The sequence below is a fragment of the Haemorhous mexicanus genome, chromosome 12 (assembly GCF_027477595.1).
Source record: "Haemorhous mexicanus isolate bHaeMex1 chromosome 12, bHaeMex1.pri, whole genome shotgun sequence".
In the NCBI taxonomy this organism is placed as follows: domain Eukaryota; kingdom Metazoa; phylum Chordata; class Aves; order Passeriformes; family Fringillidae; genus Haemorhous; species Haemorhous mexicanus.
Genome location: NC_082352.1, coordinates 4,752,815 through 4,780,785, shown reverse-complemented (window position 1 = coordinate 4,780,785; position 27,971 = coordinate 4,752,815). Strand labels below are relative to the sequence as shown.

The following is a 27,971-nucleotide window of genomic DNA, read 5'->3' as shown; positions in this document are numbered from 1 at the left end:
CGGGGCGGCGCTGCGCTCCCCTCGCTGTCTGGCCCGGCCGCCGCAGCCGCTCGGCGGGCCTGTCACGTGGGGCAGCGGCGGCGGCGGCGGCGGCGCTGCGGTCTGTTCTCTGCCACCTGCCCCGGAGCGGCAGCGCGGGCCGGCCATGGGGCCGCCGCCGCGCCGGGCGCCCGCTCCACTCCCGGCTCCCCGGCGGGCGGGGGCACCGCGGGCCGGCGGCGCCGCCGACGACTCCTGCGGCTCGGCGTAGCGGCTCGGCGGGTGCGGAGCCGCCGCGGTTCCCCCCGCGCTGAAGGGCAGGCGACAGCGACCCGCCATGGAGAAGGCAGCGGCCGCGGAGCTCCGTCAGGGCGCGCTGGCGCCGCTCACTGCCATCTGCCTGGGTGAGTGCGGCCCGGCCGCTCCCTGGCGGCGGGGCACGTCCGGGCACGGCGGGCACCGGCTCTGGGGACTGCCGGGCCCCCTCCTCTCCTGCGGGAAGTGACCGTGGGCGGGGGGCGCGGGATGGGACGAGGCTGCACCGCACCGAATCGTGCCGGCGGAGCCGCCTCCCGTCACCCGCTTCCGAACGGGCCGAGGGCCGGCACAGCACGGCTCGCTCAGGCACCGCTCGGGCTGCCGTGCCCGGCCGCTGCCCGGCGGCGTGGGGCCGCGCAGAGCGCTGCCGGATCCAGCGGAACCCATCGCCTTGCCCTTGGCTCTGGAAGCGCTGCCGTAACCTAGCACAGCCCTGGAAAAAAAAAAAAAAAAGTTTAGGAGGCATCAGCGGTTCTTCGTGGGCTGTGAGCCTGTGCGGAGTGCTGTGCGGGCTCGGTCAGGGACTGCCCGGCCCTTCTCTTGAGTGGCAACGGGAAGAAACATTTCCTCTCCCTCCGTGTCTCTGCCATATTCTGCTCTCTTCCCTCCCTTCTGCTTGAAGCCGTTGCTTTCCGCTCTGCTTCTCAGCAGGTGTTAATTTATGGCAACGTGATGAAGCGTATTACTGCTTTCCAGTCTGTCAGCCCGTTCAGTCAGGGGATGGTTTTTGTTCGGCAGAAGCGTTGGCGCCTGGCTGTGACTAGAAGGAGCGAGCGACAGGCCCCGCGTGTTTAACAGGGACACGTGAAGTTAGGAGCTGCTAGAGCTGAGTGCTCTGAGTGGGGCAGCGCAGTCAGGAGCAGCTGAGCAGCGCTGTGCTAAGCCCTCCAGACACTCACTTGGTAAACTGTCACAGCTCCTTGATCCAGGATGCTTTAACCTACATCTCTTTGCTAATGAAGTGGATTAGAGTTAATTTTTAATAATCCCGAGTGACAGTTACTGTTTGTTATGCAAACGATCAGAAAGAGATATCTTGTGGCCAGACTGCTTGTTCTGTAAAACAGACTGCTTGGTTTTGTAAAAGTGCTTCCTTAACATCAGTGCTTACCTAGAAAAATGTAGGAAGTTGAAGTTTAAAGGTTGCTGTGGTTATTTCAAATGTATCTATTTTAATTAATGTAAGTACAGTGTAAAAAGCTAGCCAAACTACAAAACAGTTTGAACATCCAGGTCGTACAACTCTTCTTTTTTGCAGAGTCTTAACAGGATTTCAGAGATGTGCACAGCATGAGGATTATGTCTGCTGCACTGCTTATTTAAAGTTACAGAAAGATACATATTTTCCCTGTATTTCTGAATTTCTTATAGTTTTTTTGGGGAGTGTTTTGGGTTACTTAAAATTTTGTTTGGAGGTTGTTTTTGGGGTTTTTTTTTTTTTTTTTTTTTTGTGGCCCAGTCAGACCTTTGTTAAACCTGTTATTAATTGACATAAATAGCATGGTTATTGTTAAAATGACTAATGAGATAATAAAAGGTTATGTAAACTCCAAAGCTGAAGTGAGAACACTTCTTGTGTTTAGGTGTGGGTGATGTCAGGCTGAAAGTTTAGTAGATTTCTGCTTTCTATGACTTCTAGAATTTCACTGTCTGGCTCTTCTTTTCAGCTGGAATGTTTTATTCCTATTCCTTGCACAACTGACAGTAGTGGAAGTTGAGAAACATGAGAGGTGGGAAGCTTGTAAGGTATTTTGCTTCAGTGAACCCATAAGAACTAAATGCTGCTACCTTAACTATTTTTGTGTTTTACTTCCTGCTTGTCTGTCCTTTCCTTTCATCCTTGTTTTTGGTTCTTGCTTCTTGCCATCCTTTCCTTATTTTCCCATGGCCTGTGTGTGGGTGTTTGGTGTCTGTATCAATGCACTGCCACTGACCATTGCTGTGTGACCTCATCTGTAAACTGCTGCTCCAAAGGCTGGAATTGGGTTTGTTTCAACTGTTCTTTTGTGAAGCCATTTTGTTTATCATTCTTGAGAAATTCTGGAGGACATAGAAAGTTATCAAATAAGAAGGAATCAGTGAAACTGATGTCTGTCCTTCTGGCGGTGAGGAAAGCCTGGTAGCTGTCATTTGGTTTGGAGGTGCCAAGATGTAAATTTCCCTTTTGATCCAAACAGCCACTTTCCAAGCTGAAAACCTCACCCTGAGAATTATTTAGCAATCCAGATGAATGGCACAGTAAGCTTCCTGCATGAAGTTCAAGCCTACTGAACCATTTCAGGGATTTTTTCTGCCTTTCCCATAACTGCTCAACAGTTAAGAAAAAGGGCATCTAGGAAACTTTCTAATACTCGAGTCTCTCACCTGTTTTTATTTTGACAAGAGACAGAAAGATCAGCAGGGAATGCTGTTCTTTCTTAAGGGCCTCTGCCAGTTTTGAGAGCTGGGTGCTGGTTTAACAGTGCTCTTGTGGTTTGATTTGATGGTTTTGAGTGAGCAAAATGGGTATTGGAAACTGTAAGCTTATTCAGTTGCTTGGGAAAATATCTGGTGTGAGACTTAGATTTTATTTTAAAGAGCTATTTTTGCTGACTTCTTGGTATAAAAGGGTTTGAAAATGAGAGTGAAGAACTTGCAACTGCAGCCAATAAAAGTTTTCTGCAGAGATAAATGAGTATTTTTGAGGGTTCTCTTTCTTAGGTATCTGCCAGGTGTGGTGTGAAAGGCTGTCCATAACTGCATTTTTGTTAATAAGCTAGGGCTCTCTGTTTAACAGTCCTCAGTAATGCAGCTCTGAGTTGGCTAATTCCACTCTATTATGCCCCTTGTCTTTATCCTACTTATTTCCATTTAAAGGGAATAGGGGCCTCTTTTAAGCCATGTGAGGAAACCTTTGCTTCAGAGCTTGTTCCTCTTAGGGCTGTTGGGAGTGTTCAGGTAGGAAACACAAAGTAAGCTTGCAGTGGTAGTGCCAACCCAGACTCTTCCATACATTGTACCTTCAAACCCTGATTCAGTTGTGCTGATACTAGTCATGCAGAGTATATTCATGTACTTTCTTTGGAGCAAAACCAAGTATTTTACTTCTCATGAATATAAATTTGTGACATAATCATGGATTAATTTCATCTCAGTCTTTAGGACTATATTACTATGGTGACAGAAACAGTGGCACTTCAGTACTGGATGAGGAAATGTTGTGTTGCTGTTACTGGTGTGATCCTGAGTTTGTCACTAAGGGATGTGCTGTTTGCCAGAGTTAACAGGGCTGTGTTGTTTCCTGTACAGGATAGTGGTTTTGCTCCTAGGTACTTTTACTCACCTAACAGAAAGAAGAAATAATTACATGGCACGTTGTTATTGTCATGTAACAAATGTTACAGATGTTAGCTAACTATGTAATAAAACCAGTGTTGTTCGGGTCCTTTGAACATCATAATAATGCTTATTAACACAAGTCTATGGCCCAGGTGTGTTTCCCCTCAAGCTGTAGCATTACATACACTGCCATTTAGTTGCCCTCCTTGTTTTGTGTATTCCTAAAAGCTCAGTCCCAAGGCTGTTTAGAAGGAGGGGGAAGTCACTGCCCTGGTCCCTGGGGTAGAGCCCTGAAGTCTGTGATGAGTGACCCCAGGAGCAGTCTTTCTCTCTGTTTTGCAGGGCCTGGCCTTAGCCTGAGGTCTGTAGCATTCCTCCCAAAAGGAGAAAATCCAAACTGTGGATAGCCAGATATAAGCCTTAGAAGGACAGCTGTGGGCACCTGGGCTGCTGCAGTGTGGTGACTGAAAAATAAGACTGGGCCTGAATTGGGAAGCTGAGGGATTCTTTTTTATTTCCACTCCTTTAGTACTTTTTGTACCTCTTGTGCTGGTCTAAGTTATAACAGAAGGTAGTCAGGGCAAGGGTCATTGTTTTGGGATGTGTTTAGACAAGTGTAGAAGACAATGGGGGCCCACACTCTGAGCCATAAATAGTGTTAATTGTCAGCTGCTTCCTAAGTGGCCGTTGGGAACAGGGACGTTTCTCTTCCTCTCTTCTCCTATTGTTGATTTTTAAATGATGTTTTTAACTAAATTCTTGCCAAGAGATTGCCTATTAAAAGATTTAGGGCTTAACATTTGCAAAATAAAGCCAAGTGAGTGCTTGGGCTGGGATGTTGTAAATTAAGTTTTTGGTAACATTTTAAACCTTTCTAATTTTTTTTAAGCATTTGTCATTTTGCTAATAGGCTGTTTTTGTAGATTACAGATTACTGTTGAAATCAGAGCAGTCAGTGGGACACGCTGTAATTTTTAAAGAATGTTTGGGGAAGCTAATAGGGAGCTACATGTTAATGCTGACTTCTGGAGCAACAATGACACAGGACAAATTTTCTTTGGCAATAACTACTCTTTCCAGATCCCTTTAATGGTATACACTGTGAGAGGAGACTTGAGAAAGTGAAGAGTCTTTGGAACTTAATTTGCAAGTCAGATATGTATTGCAAGTACTGCCTCATCCTGTTTTGATTGTATTAGTGGACCTTGTTGAAAACTTCCTTGCTTTTGCTTAGTGAAGGCAATCATGTTAGCTTTAGCAGCTGATTTTCAAGGTGACATTTACCTGGGGGGAGCAAACTTTGCTTTATTCAGAGAAGTATTTAAGGATAATAATTGCATTTTAGTGTGATTGTTCTTCTGTGTTCTGCAATTAAAATTAATCCTATGGAAGATAATTTAAAATAGATTGGCAGTTGTTTCTTTTGGTAACTGTTCCAGAGATACTAAACTTCCATTGTGTATAGACTTGTTTTAGCTACAGTGAAGGATAATAGCTGATTACACGACTTGACTGTGCAGATAAGCAAAGTTCTTGTTGGGAAACTGCAATGCATTTGTGCTAACACCTCAGCAAACACCTAGGAATGGTTAACTATTGACTGCCACCCTGTACTGCTAGAATTTGTCTGAACATTGTTTTTCTGTCTTTACACAGTGAATCTCTTCCTGACTGGGAAAATAGAAAGTGCTGTTACCTCATTAGGTAAGACATACTTCTTACCTCTGTTAACTGTTTATTTGAGCTGTTACTGTTTCTTCCCCATGCAGAGGGGGAAGAATGTTCTAATGGAGTGACTTTTTAAGTGACATTTGCTTAAGACAGACTAACGATGACATCTTAGGAAGTTTAGGACTTTTAAGTCTTCCTGGGCTTTGTCACAGTGTCCCGAGGCCAGGGATCCTTGTCCTACTATCTCCAGGGCCAGGGTGGCTGTCCCTCTGTCCCCAAGGCCAGGGTGGCTGTCCCCGTGCCAGGGCTGTCCCCGTGTGTGCCCGGCGGGGGGGACAAAGCCAAGGTGCTGTGTGGAGGCTGCGCCGCCGTTCCGGTCACTCCTGGCCCTGGCCCTGTGTTCTGGTCACTCCTGGCCCTGTCCTTGTCCCTGTCCCTGTGTTCTGGTCACTCCTGGCCCTGTCCTTGTCCCTGTCCCTGTGTTCTGGTCACTCCTGGCCCTGTCCTTGTCCCTGGCCCTGCGTTCTGGTCACTCCTGGCCCTGTCCCTGTCCGGCTCCGAGCACTTTGGCCATCGCCCTCTGTCACACACTGCTGTCACTGGTGGTGTCACTGTCACTGATTGTTTTCTCATCTGGGTGCTGTTAAATTGGAAATTGTCCCAGTAGCAGTAAATTGTTATCTCAGCCCCTAATCTGCGTTTCATCTCTCTCACCTGAGGGCTGAGGGACAGGAGTGGCTGCGTGGGGTTTATTTTCCAGTTGGGCTTAAACCACAACAGGATTACAGACTGCATCATTGTCAGTGATAGATAAAAATTGTGAGCTTGAGGCTAAGGTCGTAGTGCTGGGTATTTTTAGAGGAAAACTCTGTGGTTAGAAAGTGTGCCTGGGAGTACCAAGTCAGAGAGAGTGGCTCATTCCTGAAGAAGCTAAAACAAGAATATTAAAATTGTCTCATGAATGTCAGTGTGGAAATCTAACCAGAATCGCAGCACTTGGTGTAATTTCCTTCTCTCTAGCAGTGCTGTGACTTACTGGCATTATGGGAATATTGCAGGCAGGGTCTTCTTAGTGATAACAACATTCTTGTGACTGTCAATCCACCATCATACGTGCAGATGTACTTTATTCCCAAAGAGGCTGCAACTTATATTAAAACTGAAAATGGCAAATAAGGGTGATGGAAAGAAAGGATATTGGAAAACAGAAAAATAATTCAAAAATAATTCTAGGACAGTAGATAGAACAATGTGGGAGCTTGAGTGTTCAAGTCAAAGCTGGGGGTTGAGAGAAGGTTTAAATCAGGAGAAGGTAGTAATTTTATGATTAGGTAACCTGTTTAAATTAAGCTTAGAGGACGTGTGGACAAACCATGCAGGACGTCTTGTTTGCAAGACAGTATTTTCCATTCTTTCACTGGAAAAAGTACAGAGTGACATTTGTGTCCTAGTATGTTCTGCCTGGATGGGTCTTTGGCTTTTGGTGGAGTTTGGCATCTGTTTGGTGTATGATGCATGAGTTTACAGAATGTAAATTAAGTAATTACACAGTTGCTTACTTAGACTGGTGATACTGCCCCAGCCTAAAATACATAGAGCTTCTTCCAGTTGGCTCTGCTGCTTTTTAACACTTTTTTTTCACTAGAAATAGAGTTGTAACACCTGGCTTTTATTCCAAAAGCATGCTGAAAACCTCAGAGCAATGTAGCCTTCATGTTTTCTTGTCTTCGTACAGTTTTGAGTTACCTTGCCTCCTGATGGTGTAACTGGAGTTGGGATGAAAATGATCATCAAAGGTCATTGCAACAGAGGGATCCATCCATGTGTAGCTTCTCTTACCTGTGCTCACACAAGGCCAGGTGGGCCTGTTGATGGAGCAGGTGAGATCAGGTTTTGTCACATCTGTAGGTGGAACCCTTGGACTCTGCCTTCACTGGCTCTGATCGGGGCAGAAGAAGCCAGCTGGAGACTGGGCAAAGCAAAGGGGAGCCTGAAGTCTTCTTTTCCCACAGGCATAAGGGATCTGCATTAAACCATGTGTGCAAGCCCTCCTTGAGGGAGCATTGTGAAAACTTGGGGAGAGTTTCCTGCTGACACTGAGAGAGCTACTTGAGGAAATGTGTATTGCCAAGCCTTTGGGTTTGAGAGGAGGTTCCTTGTAGCAAGTGCAAAACATCTTTTATCCTGGAGCAGATGGTTGGGATGTGCTCCTTGTGACTGGTGCAGAAGAATGTGAAGCTGCAGGATTTATTTTTGTCTGGGATTGTCTGAAAATGTATTCCAGCACAGCATAGTACCCTAGTTCTGTCCTTTGGTGAAGCTTAATGTATGTTTTATTACAGTTACTCTTGCAAAAATAAGAGTAATATTATTAATGTAAAGATTTTGGAAATGTCATTCCACAGCTGGCAGAGGGAATCTACTGCTGTTTACAGTAGAAGAAATCCATTTGATTGTTACAGAAAGCCTCATTAAGATTTATGCCCTCTTGACAGAAACTCTCTGAACTCAAATCTCTTCTGGCATCTGTTTAAAGTTTGGAGTTTCCTTTTTCTTTGCTTTTTTAGTTTTTGTCGTTGTTGTTGTTTAGGGCTTTTTTTTAACTGTGGAAGATTTATTATTGTCTGTTTTCATAATTTATCTTTTCTTTAAAAACACCATCTTAGTAAGATTTTTGGTGTGTTGGTTGGACAATGCAGGAATTGGTATTTTAGTTTCTTCAGTAATGCTAAATGTGGGAAATTTAAGCAGTTTGGAGTTTTTAGTGAATTGGGATTTCACTTCTAGGTTTGTGCAGAAAGTCTGTGGAAAGACACTGAATTGCTGAAAAAGTGTTATCACTATTCTTTTGTGCTGTAACTGATGATAAGGTCTTCAGAATCCAGGACTGTGCCTTTCTATTTAGGAACTTCCTTTTCCTTTAGATGTTTTGGCAATTTGAACAGGCTTTTGTTTGTTTTCCTTAAGGAATCACAGTGTCATGCTGAAGCCCTAAGTACTCATTAACACAATACTTAGGCATGTGTGTGATTTTGCAGACTTCATGGCCAGGAGCTGAGGAGGGAATTGGGACCCTTTTATTAATAATGAAGCCCCAACAGTATAAAATTCTGCCCTTGTGTGGTTTTACCATTTTGTTGTCAGCACTGAAGGCTGTGTTTAGTAAAGGTATTTCTTTCAAGATTTGTGTGTGTGAATAAAGAGCTGCTGAAAGCTAGGCTGGGTACTTGACATTTTCTTCCTTGCAGCAGCCAGTGCACAAGGAGTGGAGGGGCAGGCAACTGCTTTAGGGAGGAGGTCGATTGATGTTTGCAAAGCCCATAGTAATGAGCCTTGGTGGGAAAAGAGGCATCAAAACCACGAGGCAATTAAGTGAGGTTCGGGTAAACACTCCAGTAGTTTTGGGAGGGGTGTATGTGTGTGTCCCCAGTTTGCTCCAACAGGTTTAGGGACTGTGGACATACAGTAAAAACAGTGTAATTAAGTTTTGGCAATACTGTCTTGGTGTCATTCGTAATGACAGTAATCATGTGTGCCCAAAAATTGTTCCTGTATCTCAGAGGTTCCCTGGCCAGGAGTAGTGTGTCTGTGAGTATGCTGTGTGCTAGTTTGTGTGGGTGAGTGTGGTGTGAGTTTGTGTGTCTGTGAGTGTGCTGTGTGTGAGTTCGTGTGTCTGTGAGTGTGCTGTGTGTGTGTCTGTGAGCGGTGTGTGTATCTGTGAGCGGTGTGTGTGAGTTTGTGTGCCTGTGAGCGGTGTGTGTGAGTTTGTGTGTCTGTGAGTGTGGTGTGAGTTTGTGTGTCTGTGAGCGGTGTCTGTGAGTTTGTGTATCTGTGAGCGGTGTGTGTGAGTTTGTGTGTCTGTGAGTGTGCTGTGTGTGTGTCTGTGAGCGGTGTGTGTGAGTTTGTGTGTCTGTGAGTGTGCTGTGTGTGTGTCTGTGAGCGGTGTGTGTGAGTTTGTGTATCTGTGAGTGTGGTGTGTGTGAGTTTGTGTGTCTGTGAGCGGTGTGTGTATCTGTCAGCGGTGTGTGTGAGTTTGTGTGTCTGTGAGCGGTGTGTGTGAGTTTGTGTGTCTGTGAGCGGTGTCTGTGAGTTTGTGTGTCTGTGAGCGCTGTGTGTGAGTTTGTGTGTCTGTGAGCGCTGTGTGTGTCTGTGAGTGGTGTGTGCGAGTTGTGTGTCTGTGAGTGGTGTGTGAGTTTTGTGTCTGTGAGCGGTGTGTGTGAGTTTGTGTGTCTGTGAGCGGTGTGTGTGAGTTTGTGTATCTGTGAGTGTGGTGTGAGTTTGTGTGTCTGTGAGCGGTGTGTGTATCTGTGAGCGGTGTGTGCGAGTTTGTGTGTCTGTGAGCGGTGTGTGTGTCTGTGAGCGGTGTGTGTGTCTGTGAGCGGTGTGTGTGAGTTTGTGTGTCTGTGAGTGTGCTGTGTGTGTGAGTTTGTGTGTCTGTGAACGGTGTGTGTATCTGTGAGCGGTGTGTGCGAGTTTGTGTGTCTGTGAGCGGTGTGTGTGTCTGTGAGCGGTGTGTGTGAGTTTGTGTGTCTGTGAGCGGTGTGTGTGTCTGTGAACGGTGTGTGTGTCTGTGAGCGGTGTGTGTGAGTTTGTGTGTCTGTGAGCGGTGTGTGTGTCTGTGAACGGTGTGTGTATCTGTGAGCGGTGTGTGTGAGTTTGTGTGTCTGTGAGCGGTGTGTGTGTATCTGTGAGCGGTGTGTGTATCTGTCAGCGGTGTGTGCGTGTTTGCTTCGGCGCGGGTCGTTCAGAAGCCGCCCGGGCAGCCTCTCTGCCCCTCGTGGTGGCAGGCTCGGAGATAAGGGAAGCTGCAGCGGCGCCGTTTCTAGCGCCAGGCTCGGTGTCTTCTCCTCCGGCCGTTCGAGAGGAAGCAGCAGCGATCAGCCATTTCCAGCCCTGGTGTGGGTCCGTCCCCTCGCCGCGGTTTCGGGAGCTGCGGACCGCGGGAGAGAAGGGCGCTGCCGCCCGCTCCGCTTCCAGCCGCTCCCAGCCGAGAGCCGCCTGCCCGGCCGCCCTCTGACTGCCCCTGCCTCCAGCGAGACAAGTGCCCTCCGTCAGCCGGCAGCCCCTGGATCCACAGATCTTCAGGCAGGGCTCCAGCCGACAGGAGATAAGCCAAGTGAGAGATAGGAGAACGGAGGGGGGCGGTGGAGAAAAGACTGACACCATTTCCCCCTCTGTCCTTTGACCCGAATACTCGAAATCCATGCACCGCCTTGGGGGCTGTGCCTGGCAGTTTTTGTTTGGGGTCTTTTTTTGTTTTGGGGAGTCCACAGGGTTGAGCAGTTTTGTATTTAGTCGTTATTTGCTGTTGTTTCTTGTCGTTGTTGCATTATGAACAGTGAGAAGCAATGATATTGACTCTTAAAACGCAGGAGGCATGAAGTGAAATGAAACTTTATTAGGAACTTCAGATATTTATAGGCAGGATCGTTCCCCCAAAACCTGACTGGTTCTCAAACAACACCCTTCACACTGTTGGTTTAATTAGGAACAACACCTTCTTTTTCTCAAACAACGCCCCTCACACAGTTGGTTTAATTAGGAACCAACCTTTTTGTCCATAAACATCACGTACAACATTCCACATGGTCACAAATACCAGGGGTACAGATTTGAGATAAGAATTGTTTTAATTCTTTTCTTTGAGCTTCCCACAACTTCCCCAGGACGATGCCTGGGAAAGTTGTCTGTTTCTCTCTCTCTGACTAAACTGTCACATCCACAGTTTCTGACTGTTGCTATTCTACTTTTTAGTAAAGGGTTATTTTTTCACTTAATCTACTTATATTCATTACTTATTTAGACCCCTGAAGGAGATAGCTAGACCCAGAGGCTTCTCCTTTAAATTGTCTTAAACCAAAACACTTATTAATTCAGATTTGTGGTCCATTCAAATCAGGACCCTTTGCAAGAGCCAAGCAATTGGCCTTTTGATTTTGAGTAGGACACGTCTGAAAATGTTGGTATGTGTCAGAGGGGATAAGGCTGTGGTAAAGTATTGGCAGCAATAGCCATTGTCAGATGAACTGCCAGAAATGGCATATAGTGTCAGTGCAGCCCTTTCCTCGCTATGTCCTTGGATTTGCACAGCTACAGTTCTTCTGTTGAAAGGAAAAATCTGTTTATTTTGTCACTTGTGTTTTTCTTGCCTCACATTTATATCAGATGTGCCGTGTTAGTAAGAAAAAGCATTTCTCACTGAAGACCTGAACTGTGATGTTACAGCAGATCCTCTACATAAGGAAACGATGTTATTCTAAAAGAAAAATATGTAGTGATAATACTTGAAAAAAGCTGGGATACTAAAGTAACTATTGCTCAGAGTCTTTGTAATTACTTCCTAAAACTGAGAAACAAGTCTTTGGGAGAATAATAGCTCCCCTAACTACACTGATGGATGTGTGAATGGAAGTGCTCATGCAGAGCCATCAGCCTGTCAGTGGGACTTCCTCAGAATGGAAACGAAATAAGTTTTGTGTAATTTTAACTCTGTTTTATTGCAAGCACTATGAATAAGGGATATTAATCCAGAACATGATATGGTACAAGGGCAGCAGAAATATTTGCTGTTACTGGAAGCTTCTCGATAGTGCTGTCTGCTTATATTTGTTCTTTCACTTTGTGGATTTGTTTCCTTCCCGTTTTGAAGTGTATTAACCTGGCAGTTAGGAGATGCAGCCTTTCCAGCTTCTTTATGTGTCTGCTAGCTCTTGATCCTCTTCTGCTTCTGTGATATGTTGATGCAGTAACGAGTATGTGGAGGAACACAATTATAGACCTAAAGAAACTGAGAACTGCAGTTGAAAAGTCCTGTGGATCTTATATTTGCTTTTATGTTTCTGTAATTGCAACTGCATCTCAGTATTTGCCAGCACCTGGCATGGAGCTGCTCTGGTTTTAGAAATGTGATAACAAAAATCTTGTTCTTGTAACTTCATTACTGCAAAATATTTGTTTGGAGATATATGTTTTCATGTATTTATGTATTCTGTATGTTTTTGTGGCCTTTGAAACTAGTAGGAGTTATATACTTGTATTTCAGTGGAATGCTCCACCTGGAGAGTAAAAATAATAGCATTTTTATGTTTTGCCTCAGGTAAGTTACTCACCTGATGCTTTTTGTATTCCTGTGGCTCTCACTTCAAAAGTGCTTACTGTGAACAGACAGAATAGTGCCAGGCCTGGGTTTCCTGGAGGGATGTGCTGCAGCCCAGCCCCAGGCAGGAGCTCTGCAGGCAGCCCTGCCACCTGACCTGACTGCAGCCAAGTAGCTTTGCTGGTACTCCTTCCTTCCCTCCCTCCAGTGCAGCTAAATCTGATCCCAGCTGGGAATTGAAAGTGGTGTATTTGTGTGGCTGGATTTCAAGCAATACTGTAAATCTCTCATTTATAATGCAGTGTATTTGGATGTGTATATATATGAGGTGACAAGGTATAGGCAACCTTTTTTTTCCCCTTTCTACATTTTTCAGCTACCAGAATGTAAGCTTCTTTCCAAAACTGAAATATTCAGCTGCAGTCCACAAGTCATGCTCTAGATAGTAATGTGTTTTAAAAATAGTTTAAATAGTATTTTTGGAGAGTGTTCAGAATAGCTATTGCATTGCAGAGAATTTTCTCTCTTGTAGTCTGTTTGGAGTATGTTTTCTTATCAGAACAGCTTTTCAACTTGTCCTCAGAACATTTAATTTTCATTTTTGAATTGCTCAATTACGATTATAAGTATTTTATATAGCCTGCTGTTTTCCATGGGAAGAACTAAATGTGCTTTGAAAATGCTGAGCTTTATTTGGCCTTGTTTGCTCCTTTCCCTGTCTTGAAATTTTTTCCCATCTCTGTGGGTTCAGAAGGAATTTAGAGTACTTTAGTAATGTTCAGTGAAAACATTTAACATTGGACTGCAGTTTACTTTTCTGTGGGAGGGGTGGGGGTATGGTGGGTGGTGGTGTTTTTTTAACCCTTACAAACTCTTTGTGTGGTTAAGAGAGTAAACAGCATGTCCAGGAGCATGTCACAACAAAATGAGCTGCTAGTTACTTTGCAGTTAATATGAGTGTTCTTCACTTGCTGGGTGACCTACCTGGGCTTTGGGAAGCTGGTAAGAAGGATTTCTGTATTACATCCTCTTGGCAGATCCATGCAGTAGTATTGATTGTAGCCTGTGGTAGATTCATACAAGATTATTGATTGGTCCTGCATTGAAATGCAGGTTATGCTTACCTCCACTTGGTGTGAGTGTCTTAATTAAAAAACAGGGCAGGGAAAAGGCAGTAAGAGGATAAAACTTTTGACTCTCATATGTCTGCAGACTCCAGAAACTGATGAAAGCTCTTGAAGCTGATATGAATTGTTGATTAGGCAAAGCATTAACAATATTATTTTCTTCCTCTTATTAACAGCTGCTTGCAGTGGAGAGCTGGAACAGCACACAGAGAGACGGGGAGTCATCTACAGTCCTTCCTGGCCATCCAACTATCCTCCAGCCATAAACTGCAGCTGGTACATCCAAGGAGATCATGGAGATATGATAACAATTAGGTATGCTTGGATATTTGTGGAGGTAAAGGATTGCTTTGCTGAAACAAAACAAAATGTGAGTTTACCTGATACACCAATGTGAGGCTGTCTTCAGAGCCACTGCGTGTTCAAAGAGAGCTGAAATTGGTTACACTGGAACATGGTTCCAGGTTGGGCACCTCTCTCTATTTAAAAATGCTTCTCTGTGGCTTGTTTCTATAGGGTTCTTCTGACATCTGTGATTACAGAGGTCACTTGTGGTCTTTTAATGTATTTATCCTCACAGTGCCTGTGTGAGATTTCATATACCCCTGACATTTGAGGGAATGGGAAACAGCAATATATTTAGTCTCATTATAAAGTCCCCTTTCCCTTCATTGCTTATAAATAGGAGTAGGTGAAGGCTATAAAACCTGCAACAGCTTCAGTGGGCATGTAAAATTCTTAGAGAAAAAATAGCACTTTCACTAATGTCTTGAAATGGTGCTATGCTTAATAGACAGTTGAAGATAATTATTGCTTATTGTTACTTGTTTACCAAAAGACACATGCTTTTCTGCTTAATATTTATTTCCAACAAATCAAGTAATAGTTAGCATTTGTGGTACAATTTCAGCTCAATTCTAGAAAAATGCTATTCAATAAAGACTAAAATGTACTGCAAATGATTTGTTAAGAATGTTTAGGGTATAATATGAGCATACTTTGAATGTGCCTAATTTCTCTAGGCTCATGGTGGGATCCATCATGAGCCAACAATTTCTTGCTTAAAAATTAAAACCTAGGAAAAGTTTTTTGGGGGGTTTTAGCACTGTTACATTTGACACCATCTGCTCATTCTTTGCTCAGCTGCTTAAAAGGGTTGCAAAACCTCTTCAACTGCAGATGCTCAGAAATGGAAAACAAATCTGGCACAGATGGACTAATAGGAAGGCTCCACCATCCGTAGTTCAAAATAGGAACTACTCACCAAAAGTAATGAAGTAAATACCTGCCAGCATTTGAAATTCATAAATAGAAACATGCTTTTAAACCCCATTACATTACATTGGATGTGGGGAATTTGTTTCAAAGCAGAGATTGTTGGAAGCTGAGAAAGGAGATGAATGAGACACAGGACTTGACTGGAGAGTAATGCTGCAGTTTAGGCTATGAAAATGTCCCAGAGCTCCAGTTAGAGTTAGGACTCTCTTCTGCAAGTGTGAGTGTAACAGAGGCTAGAGAAACAACATATGAGGTGTGACAACTGCTAATAATGTGTGTACAGTTTAGAAGTATGCACAGCAATATGACCTGCAAGATTTCTGAATGGGTTTGTTTTCTCTCACTGGCTGCACAGCCGTATCCTGCCCTCCTCTGCACATGCAAACAATAGGAACTATGTGTTTACATCCCAGGGACTAGTGTTGGGGTGTTGTCTTTGTGACTGTAAATGTGCTTGGAATGACTCACTCCAGTGTATGACATGCAAAATGTTACAGCATCTGAGGATTGCTTTACAAGGCTGTTGCCCTTGCAATGGCAAGGATGTAAAAGAAGGAGCTGACTTGCCTGGGCCAGGAGGTTTCAAATGCAAACATGTTTGCTGCTTTCCAGTTGGATATGCTTCTTATTCTAACAATGTATTGGTAAGGGCATAAGAGTAGCTTTTTAAATTTTCCTAGGAAAATCAAACACACTTCTTGTGCTAACATCTGCATTTTGAAAGGTTTTAGAAAAGCCCTTCTCCTTTGTGTTGTGTTACACAGTGTGCACTTCCTTTGATCTTGAATTCTTGTTGACAGCAAGATAGCAGTGTTATGTAAGAGATATATATAATGAGATACAGCAGGAGTCATTAAGGGATAAAATTGCAATTGAAAGTGTTTTTTATTTCTAAACTGTTTGCACTTGATGGTTATTTTTTATAAACCTATTTTTTCAGCAGCTTTCAGTAGAACAGTGACCAGATCTACATGTGTATGTAAGATGCTGGCTTCTGGGGCCATCTCCTCTAGAAGTTATGTCTTAATGTCTGTCTTTCATGTGTACATTGATGTTCTTCATATCCTCACATTTCCATGCCTATTGTTTTGCTTTATAGTTTACATTCCAGAAATCCTTGAGGGAGCTTTCCCATGAACAGGAAGTATATGTTCTTTGTGCTTATACCACTCTGTATGCATCTTTCAGTACTTTCTTTCAGGTTTGTGTGTCTGATGGAACGGTTCTATTGAGACTCTGAACAAGCATGTTTTCCAGGACTATGTTATGTCTCTTTAAATTCAGGTGATCAGTTGCTAGTTATTGTTTTGGAAACTACTTGATTTTTCCACCCGTTTTCTCTATTTTTATGCTTCTTTTCTCAGAGAAGCCATGTAAGATCATATAAAGAAGTCATATGCAGTAGCTGCCTCTCTACCATCTTTTGCAGGCTTTATAAGTTTATGTTTCCTCATATCTATGAAAAAAAAATTGTTTAGCAGTTGCTGTTACTTGATGGTTGTAATTAACCCTGGTGTGGGTGGAGTATAAATTTATTATTTTATTACTGGAATTTAGGGGGCTACAAGTAAAATGTTCTCCATGTTCAGAATTCAAGATAAGAGTATTGAAAAGCAATCTACTTAGTGACCCACTCAAGCTGTCTCTTATTAATTGAGGTGAGGGGATCACCTTCATTGGCTTTCACTTCAATGGCTTTGAAAAAAGGAAATTGTCTGATACCATTTGAGTTTCAATTTCTGCATAAAATTGAGGTCTCTTCATGTATTCTTGCTGGTCTGTAATTGTGTGAAGAGTTAAAGGGGCTGCTTCACAGTCTGTTTACCAAATTCACAGTGTTTCAGAACTTGACATTAATTGGAGAAAACCTCACAATAGCCATTTACTTGCTCAGCCTTTGAAGAAATAGCCCCTACTAGGCAGTGTCTCTTGTCTAAGGTTCTGCAGTTAGCTGCTGCTTGGGAGCTGGGAGTAGAATAGAGCTTTCCTGACTTCAGGTCCTTGTGCTTCAGTGGTTAAGCAGAAGTTTTTAATGAGCCAATTGAGTCATCAGTTGTTCACAGTCTACACTTTCTGTGAGAAGCTGGCAAATAGAAGTAACTTCTCTTGCTTAATTGGTTTTATTTTGGGACTGTGCTTTATTGACCTATCCATAATATTTATTCTCCAATTTTAAAATTAGTTTAGAGGGCCAAATTAAACATTTACTTTTTTATTTATTTACTAATTGCTTTCATTCAGATTTTGCATCCCATGTTTGTCCTTTCCCAGTTACTAAGAAAGCTTTCTTTTTCTTTACTCTGTAGTCCCTCGTGCTTAAATTACTGAAAGGGTTGTGGAGAATTCCCTACATTATTTATACAAGTACTTTTTTTTTTCCTTAGCTGCTACTGTTTCTTTCAGTGCAGATGGCAAAAAACTAAGCTCTGCTAAGCATTGTTTTGCAGGGAGCACATTTTTCTCATATATATAGATTATTAATGTGTGTTTATGGTAGTCTGGTTTAATGAAGTACTTCCCAGCAATGTAAAAATAGATGATAGGAAGATACCATTGTAGGCTGTTACTTCATGTGAGTACATAGGCAAAAACTGATATATATGACTAATACTGTAATTTCCTGCAAACTTCTGGAGGTCTGCTCCCTGTTGGAGGTAACTTCTATTTCAGTATTATGCCACTAGAAAAAGAATCAGATGAGTTTACTGATTTCTGCAGAATTCAGTAAAAGCAAGACTTAGTGCTGCATTTCTCAGTTTACTTCTGATCCTCAAATTCTGAATACTTTCAGTGTTTAATTTGCTATTGTTGCACTTCTCTATAAAAATATGGAAGAGGCATTGCAAGAGCAAGACAACAGCATCTTTCAAGAGAAACAAAACCTGCAAATTTTGGTCCAATAATTTCGATCTTGTACACCAATCTCCTGCTATATTCCTGTTTTGTTATTGTTTTGGTGATCCACAGGTAGCAGTGAGAAAGCCTAAGGCCAGGCCATTTTAAAGGATGTTCTGTGCTGGCTGTTGTATTTTCTTTACATTGTAGTTCTGGTGCTGGAAATTCCAATGTTTTACTGCTTTTCCTCTCCCTGCCCTGTGAACTAGGGCTGTGTGCTCTGCTTGTGGAGAGGAAAAAAAGCCTGGAGGAAAACCAGGTTCTTTTCCCTTTATCACCAGGTGCCAGGATGCCAAGGCATGGGGCACTGCTCTGGAAGTGAAGCTCTAGGGTGGAGGGGGTGTCTGGAGCAGGGGTTGCAGGGGGGTGAGGCTGTGTGCTCTGGAAGTGAAGCTCTAGGGTGGAGGGGGTGTCTGGAGCAGGGGTTGCAGGGGGGTAAGGCTGTGTGCTCTGGAAGTGAAGCTCTAGGGTGGAGGGGGTGTCTGGAGCAGGGGTTGCAGGGGGGTAAGGCTGTGTGCTCTGGAAGTGAAGCTCTAGGGTGGAGGGGGTGTCTGGAGCAGGGGTTGCAGAGGGGTAAGGCTGTGTTTGAGGAGTGCCAGGGCTGGAGTTTGACACCCTGTGCCCTGCAGCTTGAGTGGTGGGATGGACCCCTGGATCCCTCCCTGTTCCAGTCCTGCAGAACTGTCAGAGGGCTTTGCTGGAGAGGATTAGTGACTGAGCAGAGCTGTCTTTGCTTTTGCTCTCAAATCCTGTGCTTCCCTGCCCAGGGTGTTTAAAAATACTGTGGCACTGGCTGGTGCTGCATGAGATGATGTTACACATGAGTACTCTCTGTTTCAGTATGGCTCCTGCTTCTTGTTTCAGTCACAAAAATGTAACTTTTTGATACAAAAGGTCTGAGACTTCCCTCAAGATCAGTAATTACAGACTTGAGTACTTTTCCAAAGACTGTACAGTGTCTGTGTAGCCCTACAAGCAGTACAAGCACAAGTCTTTGTCCTGCATTTCCAATGTTACCAATACTCGTTCAACCCTTTTGACAGAAAAATTTGCATTTCAGTTTGAGAAAGCTCAGCTGAATAAATAAATGTTTTGTGGGTAGCAGGATTAAGTTATTCTTCAGAGTACTATAACAGAGCCCTAGATCTTATTAGAGATGATGAAAGAAGTAAAGCAGTAGAGGCTGAGTGCAGTATTCAGGAGTCTTGGCTAAAATAAATCAGTTGGCTACTTAATGTCAGAGTAGAATGGCAGAAACCTCTAACACAAAACCTTGTCACAAATGCATTATGAAGCCAAATTTTATATACTTACAATTGCAAACATATGTATTCATATTGTTTTCATATTTCTTAGAAGGTAGTATTTTTTGTGGTGAGGGCTTGTTCAAGTATATAATGCTTTTGGTCTTGTAAAATCACCACCAATGTAAATTAGGAAAAATATGCTTCTGGTAGGGGCAATATGACTTAAAAAGGTGCTGAAATAGTGACAATTCCTTAATCAAAGGAAAGTTTGTTGACAATACATCTGTTGATTAGTTTGCATAAGGGAGAACATAAGTGCTTTGACTTTGTTTTGTCTCTTAGCAGAAGAAATTTTATAACTGCTGTGGTATCTATTACACATAAAACTTCACATTAGAGCTAGAACATACACAGAGAAATTGTGTTTGAAACTTCTGAGCATTGGGATTAAGATGTTTGTTTTTGTAAAAGAGTTTGTTCTTGTGAACATTCCTTATTCCCCTTTTTGAACACCAAGGCATTTTTTCCAGTAGCTTGTGTATCTCTGAGAGGCATGGTGTTCTTAGGGAATCTGTTAAACACAGTGTTTCCTTGCAAGTCTGTTCTGCCTCATCACCCTTGTACTCTGTGGCTGAAGTTTGGATTTGTCAGTGAAGAAATATGGGATTCTGCTCTGAATCTGAGATCCACAGGTGACCTGAGGAAAATCAGTTATCCTCTGTATGCCTGGGCTTCTGCATTGGAAGCTGGAACTAAAGGTTGTTCCTTTCCACAACCAAAAAAAAGCTGTTTATTAGCAGTGTACAAGACTTCCAAGGTGCAAGTAAAAGATATTAATTGCACACAAATGCAGGCTCTTGAGAGGTATTGCTGTCATCTGCAAAGGAGTTTGTGAACAAGGCATGTGCATGTAGCTGACTTTTCTGTACTCTTCCTTTGTATGAATCTTGAAAGTGTTAAATATTTTTTTTTCTAGAAAGAAGTGCTTTTTAAAGTAAGTTATAGACAGCTTATTGTATAGGCAAATTCTCCCCTTGGGTTGTGAAGTCTGTGCTGTGTAACCATGCTATGGCTGAATTATTTACTTGATAGACACAAGTAGCTCTTTTCAGCAGAGCAAGGAAAATGAGTGGCTGTGGGACCCAGTTGGAGTGCTGGGAGCTGGGTAACATAGGAGAACAATTTGTTTGCATCTCTAGGGTTCATCATGGTACATCTGAAATAACTACAGAAGTAAAGCACCAAAAGATGTAGTAAATGAACTTGTTTGTAACATATAAACAGAAATTTTTTAGTTGTCCCTCCCACCCGGCCACTTTCCCAGTTTTGAGCTTCCATTTCTTGATTTAGTGACTGTTCCCTTTTCTTCAAAACTTCTGTTGTTGGGCAGATGGGTATTTCTAACACTTAGTCAAAAAGTTTTCATTAAAAAATTCCTATGAACAATCCTCCAAGTAGATGACAGAAACCCTCCATGATGTGTGGTGCCAAAATGAGTTGCAGAGAGCAAAACTGGTGTGGTAGCTCAGTAATGCTGTCTCACATCTCACATAACAAACACACTTGATGTGAGCACCTATAACTTCCCTCATGCTTTGGATAATTCCTTTTCATGATGCAGTGGCTGTTCACTTCTTGGTCATTAAGAGCATTTTATGCAGAACACCTGTAACAGAAATACTCTGCTTTATCTTTGAATGGCTGAGTACTTAAATCTTTTTATTTTGGCTGCACAGTCATCTAAAACTTTCTTGCAAAATATGCTGGTTTCAGAAGCTTGATGGGATTGCTTATAGCAAAGGATTAAGTTCTGTGGGAATATTTCTTCACAGCTGGGAAGACACACAGAGGTTGGTGGGAGAAAGAGTTAGAAGAGGAAGGACATTTCTAGGTGGAATGTCCTTGCACATACGTTGTTTGTCATGTCCTAATTTCCATTTGAACTTATCACATTCAGTGTTCTCTTACTTCTCATGCTCTTGCTGATAACATTTTTTTTTGAGAGTTATTAAGCCAATGTGTTTGGCAGGACCTAGAGGTGTGGGTAGGCTGAGTCTCCTGCCTCAATGAATTAGCTAGTTTATATAGTTGCTGTTCTTTCCCTTTCAGCTTCAAAGGTCAAGATCTGGCAGGCATTGGCAGCCCTTTGTAAATACACATTGATCTCAGAAAATTATCTTTCCATTGTCTTTTTCAAAAAATTTGTCTTTCATCTTTGTGAAAAATCATTTAGGGAAGGAGATCTGTATTTTGCAACAGCTTTTCTGCCTTTCTGAAAATTCTGTCTAGATATTTGCATGGAGTATGCACAACTTCTACCAAGTTAATTTGGTGTAGCTGAGTAACATAAAAAAGAACCAAAATTCATTTCTAAGTGTTCTGAACAGTGTGCCCTTTCCTAATGAGCATGCTTTTCTGTGCAGTCTGCAATCTGCTATTGTCATTGCTGATTGCTGAATAGAAATGCAATCTTTCATCAGAGAACAAATACCACATATGGTTCCTGAGCCACAGGTAGGGATTATTATCCAGTTGTGTTCAGTGCTCTACAAACAGTCAGGGCTCCTCTTTGCACCAGATCAGCTGCTATTGAATAATCACTTGGGTTGTGTCAGCAGAAGGGCTAGAAATTTGACTGTTATAGTCTTGTTTGCTCTGCACTTGCATTCCCAGAAAGGGACTATTTTAATCTTTGAGTTAAAAGATAATGGTGTTAGATTTTGGGTTCCCTCTCCACCCCTATTCTCTTCTTGGTCTCTCCTTGCCTATCCATAGCTCAGAGAGTGGATTTGTCTCTCATACTCAGTCCTTTAAGGTCCTTTGTATTGCTTCCTATTGTTCTTTTTCCAAGACAGTAGTCAACCCTGTCATCCCTGGTTTCATAGCTTTTACCATTGGAAATGGCTGCTGAAATTAATCTACTTTCTGTATAATGCATTCTGGAATTTTGCTTTTCCTCATACCTGTATTTTAGGAAGCAGTTTTGTTTAAGGACTGAGTAAAAGAGGACTCATTCTTTCAGCTTTTGGAGCTACTTTGGTATGGTGTTTATACTTGTGGGATGGGTGCTTTTCCAAATTAGAGGATGTGCTTTGTTTCTGTGTACTCAAGGTGGTACATGGAAGGTAGATGTTTCATTATCTTTGAATTGATACCTTTATGTCAGCACTGCTTGATGCAGAAAGTCAACCATTAGAGTCTGTTCTTTCTCTGTTAGGTTTTGTTCCAGATACACGTCCTCTTTCTAACTTGTGCTTTCTTTTGTTCTGAACAGTTTTAAGAACTTTGATTTGGAAGACTCTCAGAAGTGTGCAGTAGACTGGTTGATGATTGGCCCATCTTCCAAGAGGGAGGAGTACAAAGTGTGTGGATCTTCCATACCTCCATCTTTCATCTCTGCAAGGGACCATGTGTGGATATTTTTTCACTCAGATGCATCAAGCTCAGGACAGGCTCAGGGATTTCGCCTTTCTTATATTAGAGGTAAAATCTTGTGGGTTTCTTGGCTTCACTTCATACTCTCTCTGGCAAAACTTGGAAGACAGGAGTACTTTTTTTTTTTTTGACAAGCATCTTGGGCTTTTGATAACTGTAAAGTATTGGTGGTAACACTGATATTATTTGCATGTGGCTTTTTAACTGTGTTGCTGAAGTGTGCTGGCCTGACTAATTAGCTTGTGACATGCATGGTAGTAGATGTGAAATGTGATATCAGATAGTTCCAGAAGTTTTGATACTGATTTTTTTTTCTCCTTATCCTCTTTCACAGGAAAGATAGGTCAGTCTGTTTGCCAGTCAGATGAATTCCACTGTGCAAATGGGAAGTGTATCCCCAGTACCTGGAAGTGTAATTCCATGGATGAGTGTGGTGATAACTCAGATGAGAAGAATTGCACTGTCCCTCCAACAGACCCTCCATCCAGCATCTGTCCCTCAGGAATGTTCCAGTGCAGCACAGGGCACTCCACCAAATGCTTGCTGAACGAGCTGAGGTGTAACTCAGTTAAAGACTGTGGGGATGGTTCTGATGAAGATAATTGTCCTGATCTTTCCTGTGGCAAAAGGCTGGGTAATTTTTATGGATCTTTTGCTTCCCCAGACTTATTCCGTGCTGACCACAGCAGGTCAGACCTTCGTTGCACGTGGTATGTGGACACGCAGGACAATCGGCACGTCCTGCTGCAGCTCGACCTGCAGTTAGGCTACAATGACTATGTAAAGGTGTATGATGGCATTGGGGAGAGAGGTGATAAGTTAATGCAAACATTTTCCCACCACAACAACAGGCACTCTGTGAGTGTGGAGTCATCCAAGGGCCAGCTCACTGTCTCGTACCATGCCCGCTCCAAGAGCACTGGCCATGGATTCAATGCAACGTATCAGGTGAAAGGGTACTGCCTTCCTTGGGAGCACCCTTGTGGAAGTGATGAGGAGTGTTTCACAGATAAGCAGCATTGTGATGGCTGGTGGCATTGTCCAAATGGCAAGGATGAGGAGAACTGTCCTGCTTGCCAGAAGAATGAGTACCCATGTGAAGGAAACAGTGGGCTTTGCTACTCGATACTTGACCGCTGTAATAACCAGAAGAACTGTCCAGATGGCTCAGATGAAAAAAACTGCTTTACTTGCCAGCCAGGAAATTTCCATTGTGGGACAAATCTGTGCATCTTTGAGACCTGGCGCTGTGATGGCCAAGAAGACTGCCAGGATGGAAGTGATGAACGTAACTGCCTGGTGATTGTCCCCAGGAAGGTCATCACAGCTGCTCTCATTGGGAGTCTCGTGTGTGGCTTGCTGCTAGTGATAGCACTGGGTTGTGCATTTAAATTATATTCTCTGAGGACCAGGGAGTACAGGTAAGTGTTTTGCTTTGTTGATGTTTTTATAGCTGTGGTGGTTTTTTTCCGTCTTGTTAAAAGGAAAAGAGAGTTGATTGTTAACCAGAGAATTTGCAAAATACTGTGAAATCAAATCCAAGGACCTGATGACAGCTAAATAATAGTCACTGCATTAGGCTTAGAAAGGTTTCTGGGAGTCATGAGCAGAAATAGCAGCTCTTCTGTGGTCTATGAGAAGTACGTGGTTATTGTGTAGTATGGCAGAATCTGTTTGTAACCTAATCTGCCTTTTCTTCTCATCCCCTTGCAACAAACCCCGTGTCCCTGCCAAAAACTGGATGCTGAACTGCTACAGTGAAGTCTTCACTGAATCTGAATCGAGCAACCCTTCATCCCTCCCCAAATACTCCAGTTCTCAGTTCTTCTTAGTGAAGTCCTGCTGTGGTGGGGCCTATTCTCAGTGGCAGTTGTCCATGGTATAAGCTGTGCCCCTTTCCTCTGGTTCTGAATGCCTCATTTTAGGTGTAGTGTGAGTGTGTTTCTTTGCCTGTGAGAAGTGGGGTTCTGCCTTGTAGGGAGTCCTAAGGGACTTTCTGGTTCCCATCTCCTCACATGCACCAGCTCTGTGCTATGCTGCTGACATTGTGTTTTAAACAGTGCGCTTTGCATTCTCTCCTGATCAAATCTGCAAGATTAAGGACCTGCAAAAGAGCTGCTGTGCTAAGGTGGGAACTTCAGTGCCTCTGTTCTGGCAGGACTGGCAAGCCTCTCTGCAACTGCTAGCTGCCCTGTTGTGTTATTGTTACCAGTTCTTAATGTCTTTTCTGAAAATAACCTTTGGGCCCTTGCTGAACAAGTTACTGCTGTTACTGGCACAATTACTGTCCAGTTGAAAAAACTTGGTACAGTTGGTACAGTGTGCAACCTGAGACTGCACTAGAGAGTTTGCTGGTTTGATTCATTCGTGTTTATACCCTGTACTCTCAGTCCTTTTGTTTATTTTTGCATCCTGATAAGATTTTCATGGAGCCTAGTGGAAGGTCTGTGGTTTTACTCCTAGCATGAGCCCTTTGGCTGTGATTTTATATAGTAGATATTTTTGCCCCTGACGAAGGAGAGGAATGATGAGGAGGACTCCATCTTATCAGAAGGCTAATTAATTACTTTATTATACGATATTATAATAAATAAACTGAACCTGCCAAGCACTCAACTCCAACTGCACAGCACCTGTGACTGTCAGCCCACAGTCCTGACACACACACCTGGATCCAACTGGTCAGTGAATCAAAACACTCACACCAGAATCATCAATTCCCTTCAGGTAAACAATCTTCCACGATACATTCCACTTGTGAACAACACAGGAGCAGTAAATGAGATAAGAATTTTGTTTTTTCTTTCTCTGAGGTTCAGAGAATGTGAAACCCAGCAATATTCTTGGGAAGAATTGTGCCTGGCTTTTCTCTGTGAAGAGAAACGTGGCAACACTTTTCTACAGTAGTGTCAGGGAGGCAGGACCAGCTGTTACTTGTGTTACTTGTGTTCCATCTTTTCTGTGTGCTTCTGTTCCCAGGTGTTCCATCTTTTCTGTGTCCTTCTGTTCCCAGGTGTTCCATCTTTTCTGTGTCCTTCTGTTCCCAGGTGTTCCATCTTTTCTGTGTGCTTCTGTTCCCAGGTGTTCCATCTTTTCTGTGTGCTTCTGTTCCCAGATGTTCCACCTTTTCTGTGTGCTTCTCTTCCCAGGTGTTCCATCTTTTCTGTGTGCTTCTGTTCCCAGATGTTCCATCTTTTCTGTGTGCTTCTGTTCCCAGATGTTCCATCTTTTCTGTGTGCTTCTGTTCCCAGGTGTTCCATCTTTTCTGTGTGCTTCTGTTCCCAGAGCCTTCGAGACTCAGATGACGCGGCTGGAGGCAGAGTTCGTGAGGAGGGAAGCTCCACCTTCCTATGGGCAGCTGATTGCACAAGGACTCATCCCCCCAGTGGAAGACTTCCCTGTCTACAATGCATCACAAGTATGCAGACACGTGCCACTCAATATTTCAGCAGCCAAACTGCTATAAATTAGATACAGTCAATCTGGAACTGTATTTCAGTGGCTAATTATATGGAAGTAATATAAAAATGTTACATGGAGCTGAAGAGCCACAGTTCCTGCTGTGGGTAGTTCTGAACACATTTAATGTATTTGTTGGGGAACAAACAGTAGTGAGATAAACACTTTTGCTGTACATCAAGACAAAATGAATAGAGACAGAGAGAAAGGTCACAAAGTAGATAGAAGAAAAGGGCTTTTCAAGCTGAAACTGTAAATACACCTGAAATGATAAGAAAATAAAATCTGCAGCAGGATTTTTGGAAAATTCTTTATTTTCCAAAATGGTTGTTTCTCATTTATGGGTAAATTACACTGGCAAGCCACTAAGTCATTCTATTTTATTGCAAAGTACTCAGAAAACCCCTTTATGGTGTCAGAAGTATCCATCTGAGATACAGTTCCTAATGTGATAAAACACTTGTAATTTGTTACTCCAGTGGAAAATTAACTTTCTGGGCAGACAAGCAGAGCTGAAACTCACAGAGGAAACACTGTAAGGGACAGAAGTTGTGGCTGCCCTTCCCTGGCAGTGTTCAAGGCCAGGCTGGATGGGGCATTGACCAACCTGGTCTAGTGGGAGGTGTTCACAGCAGGGAATTTGGAATTAGATGAGCTTTAAGGTCCCTTGCAAGATAAACCATTCTATGAATCTTTGAGAGTCTTTTGGTACAGGCAGAGCTGTCTTTGGTTATGGCATGCAGGGAGCCCCTGATGCAGGGAATGATTGGCACCTGACTCCATTGATTCAAAAGGCTGAACAATTGCTTTATTAAACTGTATTACATTGCAGTAATACTATATTATATTAAAGAGATACTATACTGCAAAGAATACTAAAGAAAAACCTGTGACTGTCTCAAGACAGCCAGAACACAGCTTTGAGTGATTGGTTATGGTTAATTAATATAAACAGCCATCACCAGAATCCAATTACCAAATCCCTTCAGGTAAACAATCTTCCTAACACATTCCACATGTGCAAAAACAACAGGAGCAGCAAGTAGAGATAAGAATTGTTTTCTCTTCTTCTCTCTGAGCTTCTCCAGGAAAAAACCTGGGGAAGAGAACGATCTCTCTCTGTTGAGAGAATGTGAATGCCACATTTGATGTTCTCAAATAGTTTGTTGGATAATACGCATTTAAGAAGCAAGCACAGGGATCGAGTCTGAGTATTATGGAAAAGTGAGAGGACAACTCATGGGGAGAGGAGGGTTTAGCAATGTTTGGAGTGTGTGTGAAACGCTCCCTGTGTTTGCTCCCTGTGTGTTGCAGGCCTCTGTGCTGCAGAACATCCGCACGGCCATGCGCCAGCAGATGCGGCGCCACTCGTCGCGGCGGAGCTCGTCCCGGCGGCGCCTGGGCCGCCTCTGGAGCAGGCTCTTCCACAGACCTCGGGTGAGAGGACAGATCCCCCTGCTGACACCTGCCCGCACCTCACAGACCACCCTGGGTGATGGCATCATCAGCAGCGCTGATGGCGCTGCCCGCAGCCCTCCCCCTTCCCCAGCAGGAGCCCGTTCAGAGGCCAGTGGCCCAGCCAGGGGCCCACAAGAAGCTGGATGTAGCAGCCTGCAGCCAGAGACTGAGACTACAGAGCCATCACCTTCCAGCATCTTCCAGCCAAATACTTGCACAGCAGCACGTGCAGAGCCCGAGGCTGGACACACCAATAAATCTTTAAGTGCTGACTCTGACAGAGAGCTTAAGCAGTCCAGTAAAGCAGATACAGGAAAGGCTTTCAGAGATCCTTTATCTGAAAGTGTCACAGAAACGATCCATGGAGGGTCAGTATCCAGGAGGACTGTCCCAGAGGACAGTAGTTTAAGTGGAAGTCATCCACTGAGTGAAGATCCATGTAGATTACCCTTTAAAAAGTGGGAGTCTGGTTATCCAGACAGCCCAATGAATGTTCATATCCAAGTGAATGGACAAAACCAATGTTGCCCTAACTCATACCAGGAGGAGCCTTTGGGTGTTCATGCAGCTTGTTGCCATTCTGTGGAAGTGCCAATGTTACAGTCATCTACTTCCCTCTCTGAAAACAATACCAGTGATGATGAATCTTTACTTGTTTGCTAATAAAAACTTTTGTTTTGTCCATGTAAA

The 27,971-nt window shown here is 43.3% G+C and overlaps 1 protein-coding gene across 3 annotated transcripts; it reads left to right on the top strand.

Annotated features, from left to right (window-relative positions):
• The first annotated feature begins 201 nt into the window (after positions 1-201).
• Positions 202-27,971, top strand: LRP3 (LDL receptor related protein 3). 3 transcript variants are annotated; one of them, XM_059856963.1, is made up of 7 exons: positions 203-383; positions 5,272-5,319; positions 13,686-13,824; positions 22,204-22,412; positions 22,699-23,785; positions 25,650-25,782; positions 27,138-27,971. In XM_059856963.1, exons 1-7 carry the CDS (start codon positions 317-319, stop codon positions 27,942-27,944), a joined length of 2,490 nt encoding a protein of 829 aa, XP_059712946.1. In that variant the 5' UTR covers positions 203-316; the 3' UTR covers positions 27,945-27,971. The 3 variants fall into 3 exon arrangements, with proteins under 3 accessions (XP_059712947.1, XP_059712946.1, XP_059712948.1); XM_059856964.1 differs by lacking the exon at positions 5,272-5,319 and having other exon boundaries at positions 202-383; XM_059856965.1 differs by lacking the exons at positions 203-383; positions 5,272-5,319 and adding an exon at positions 21,353-21,443 and having other exon boundaries at positions 13,685-13,824.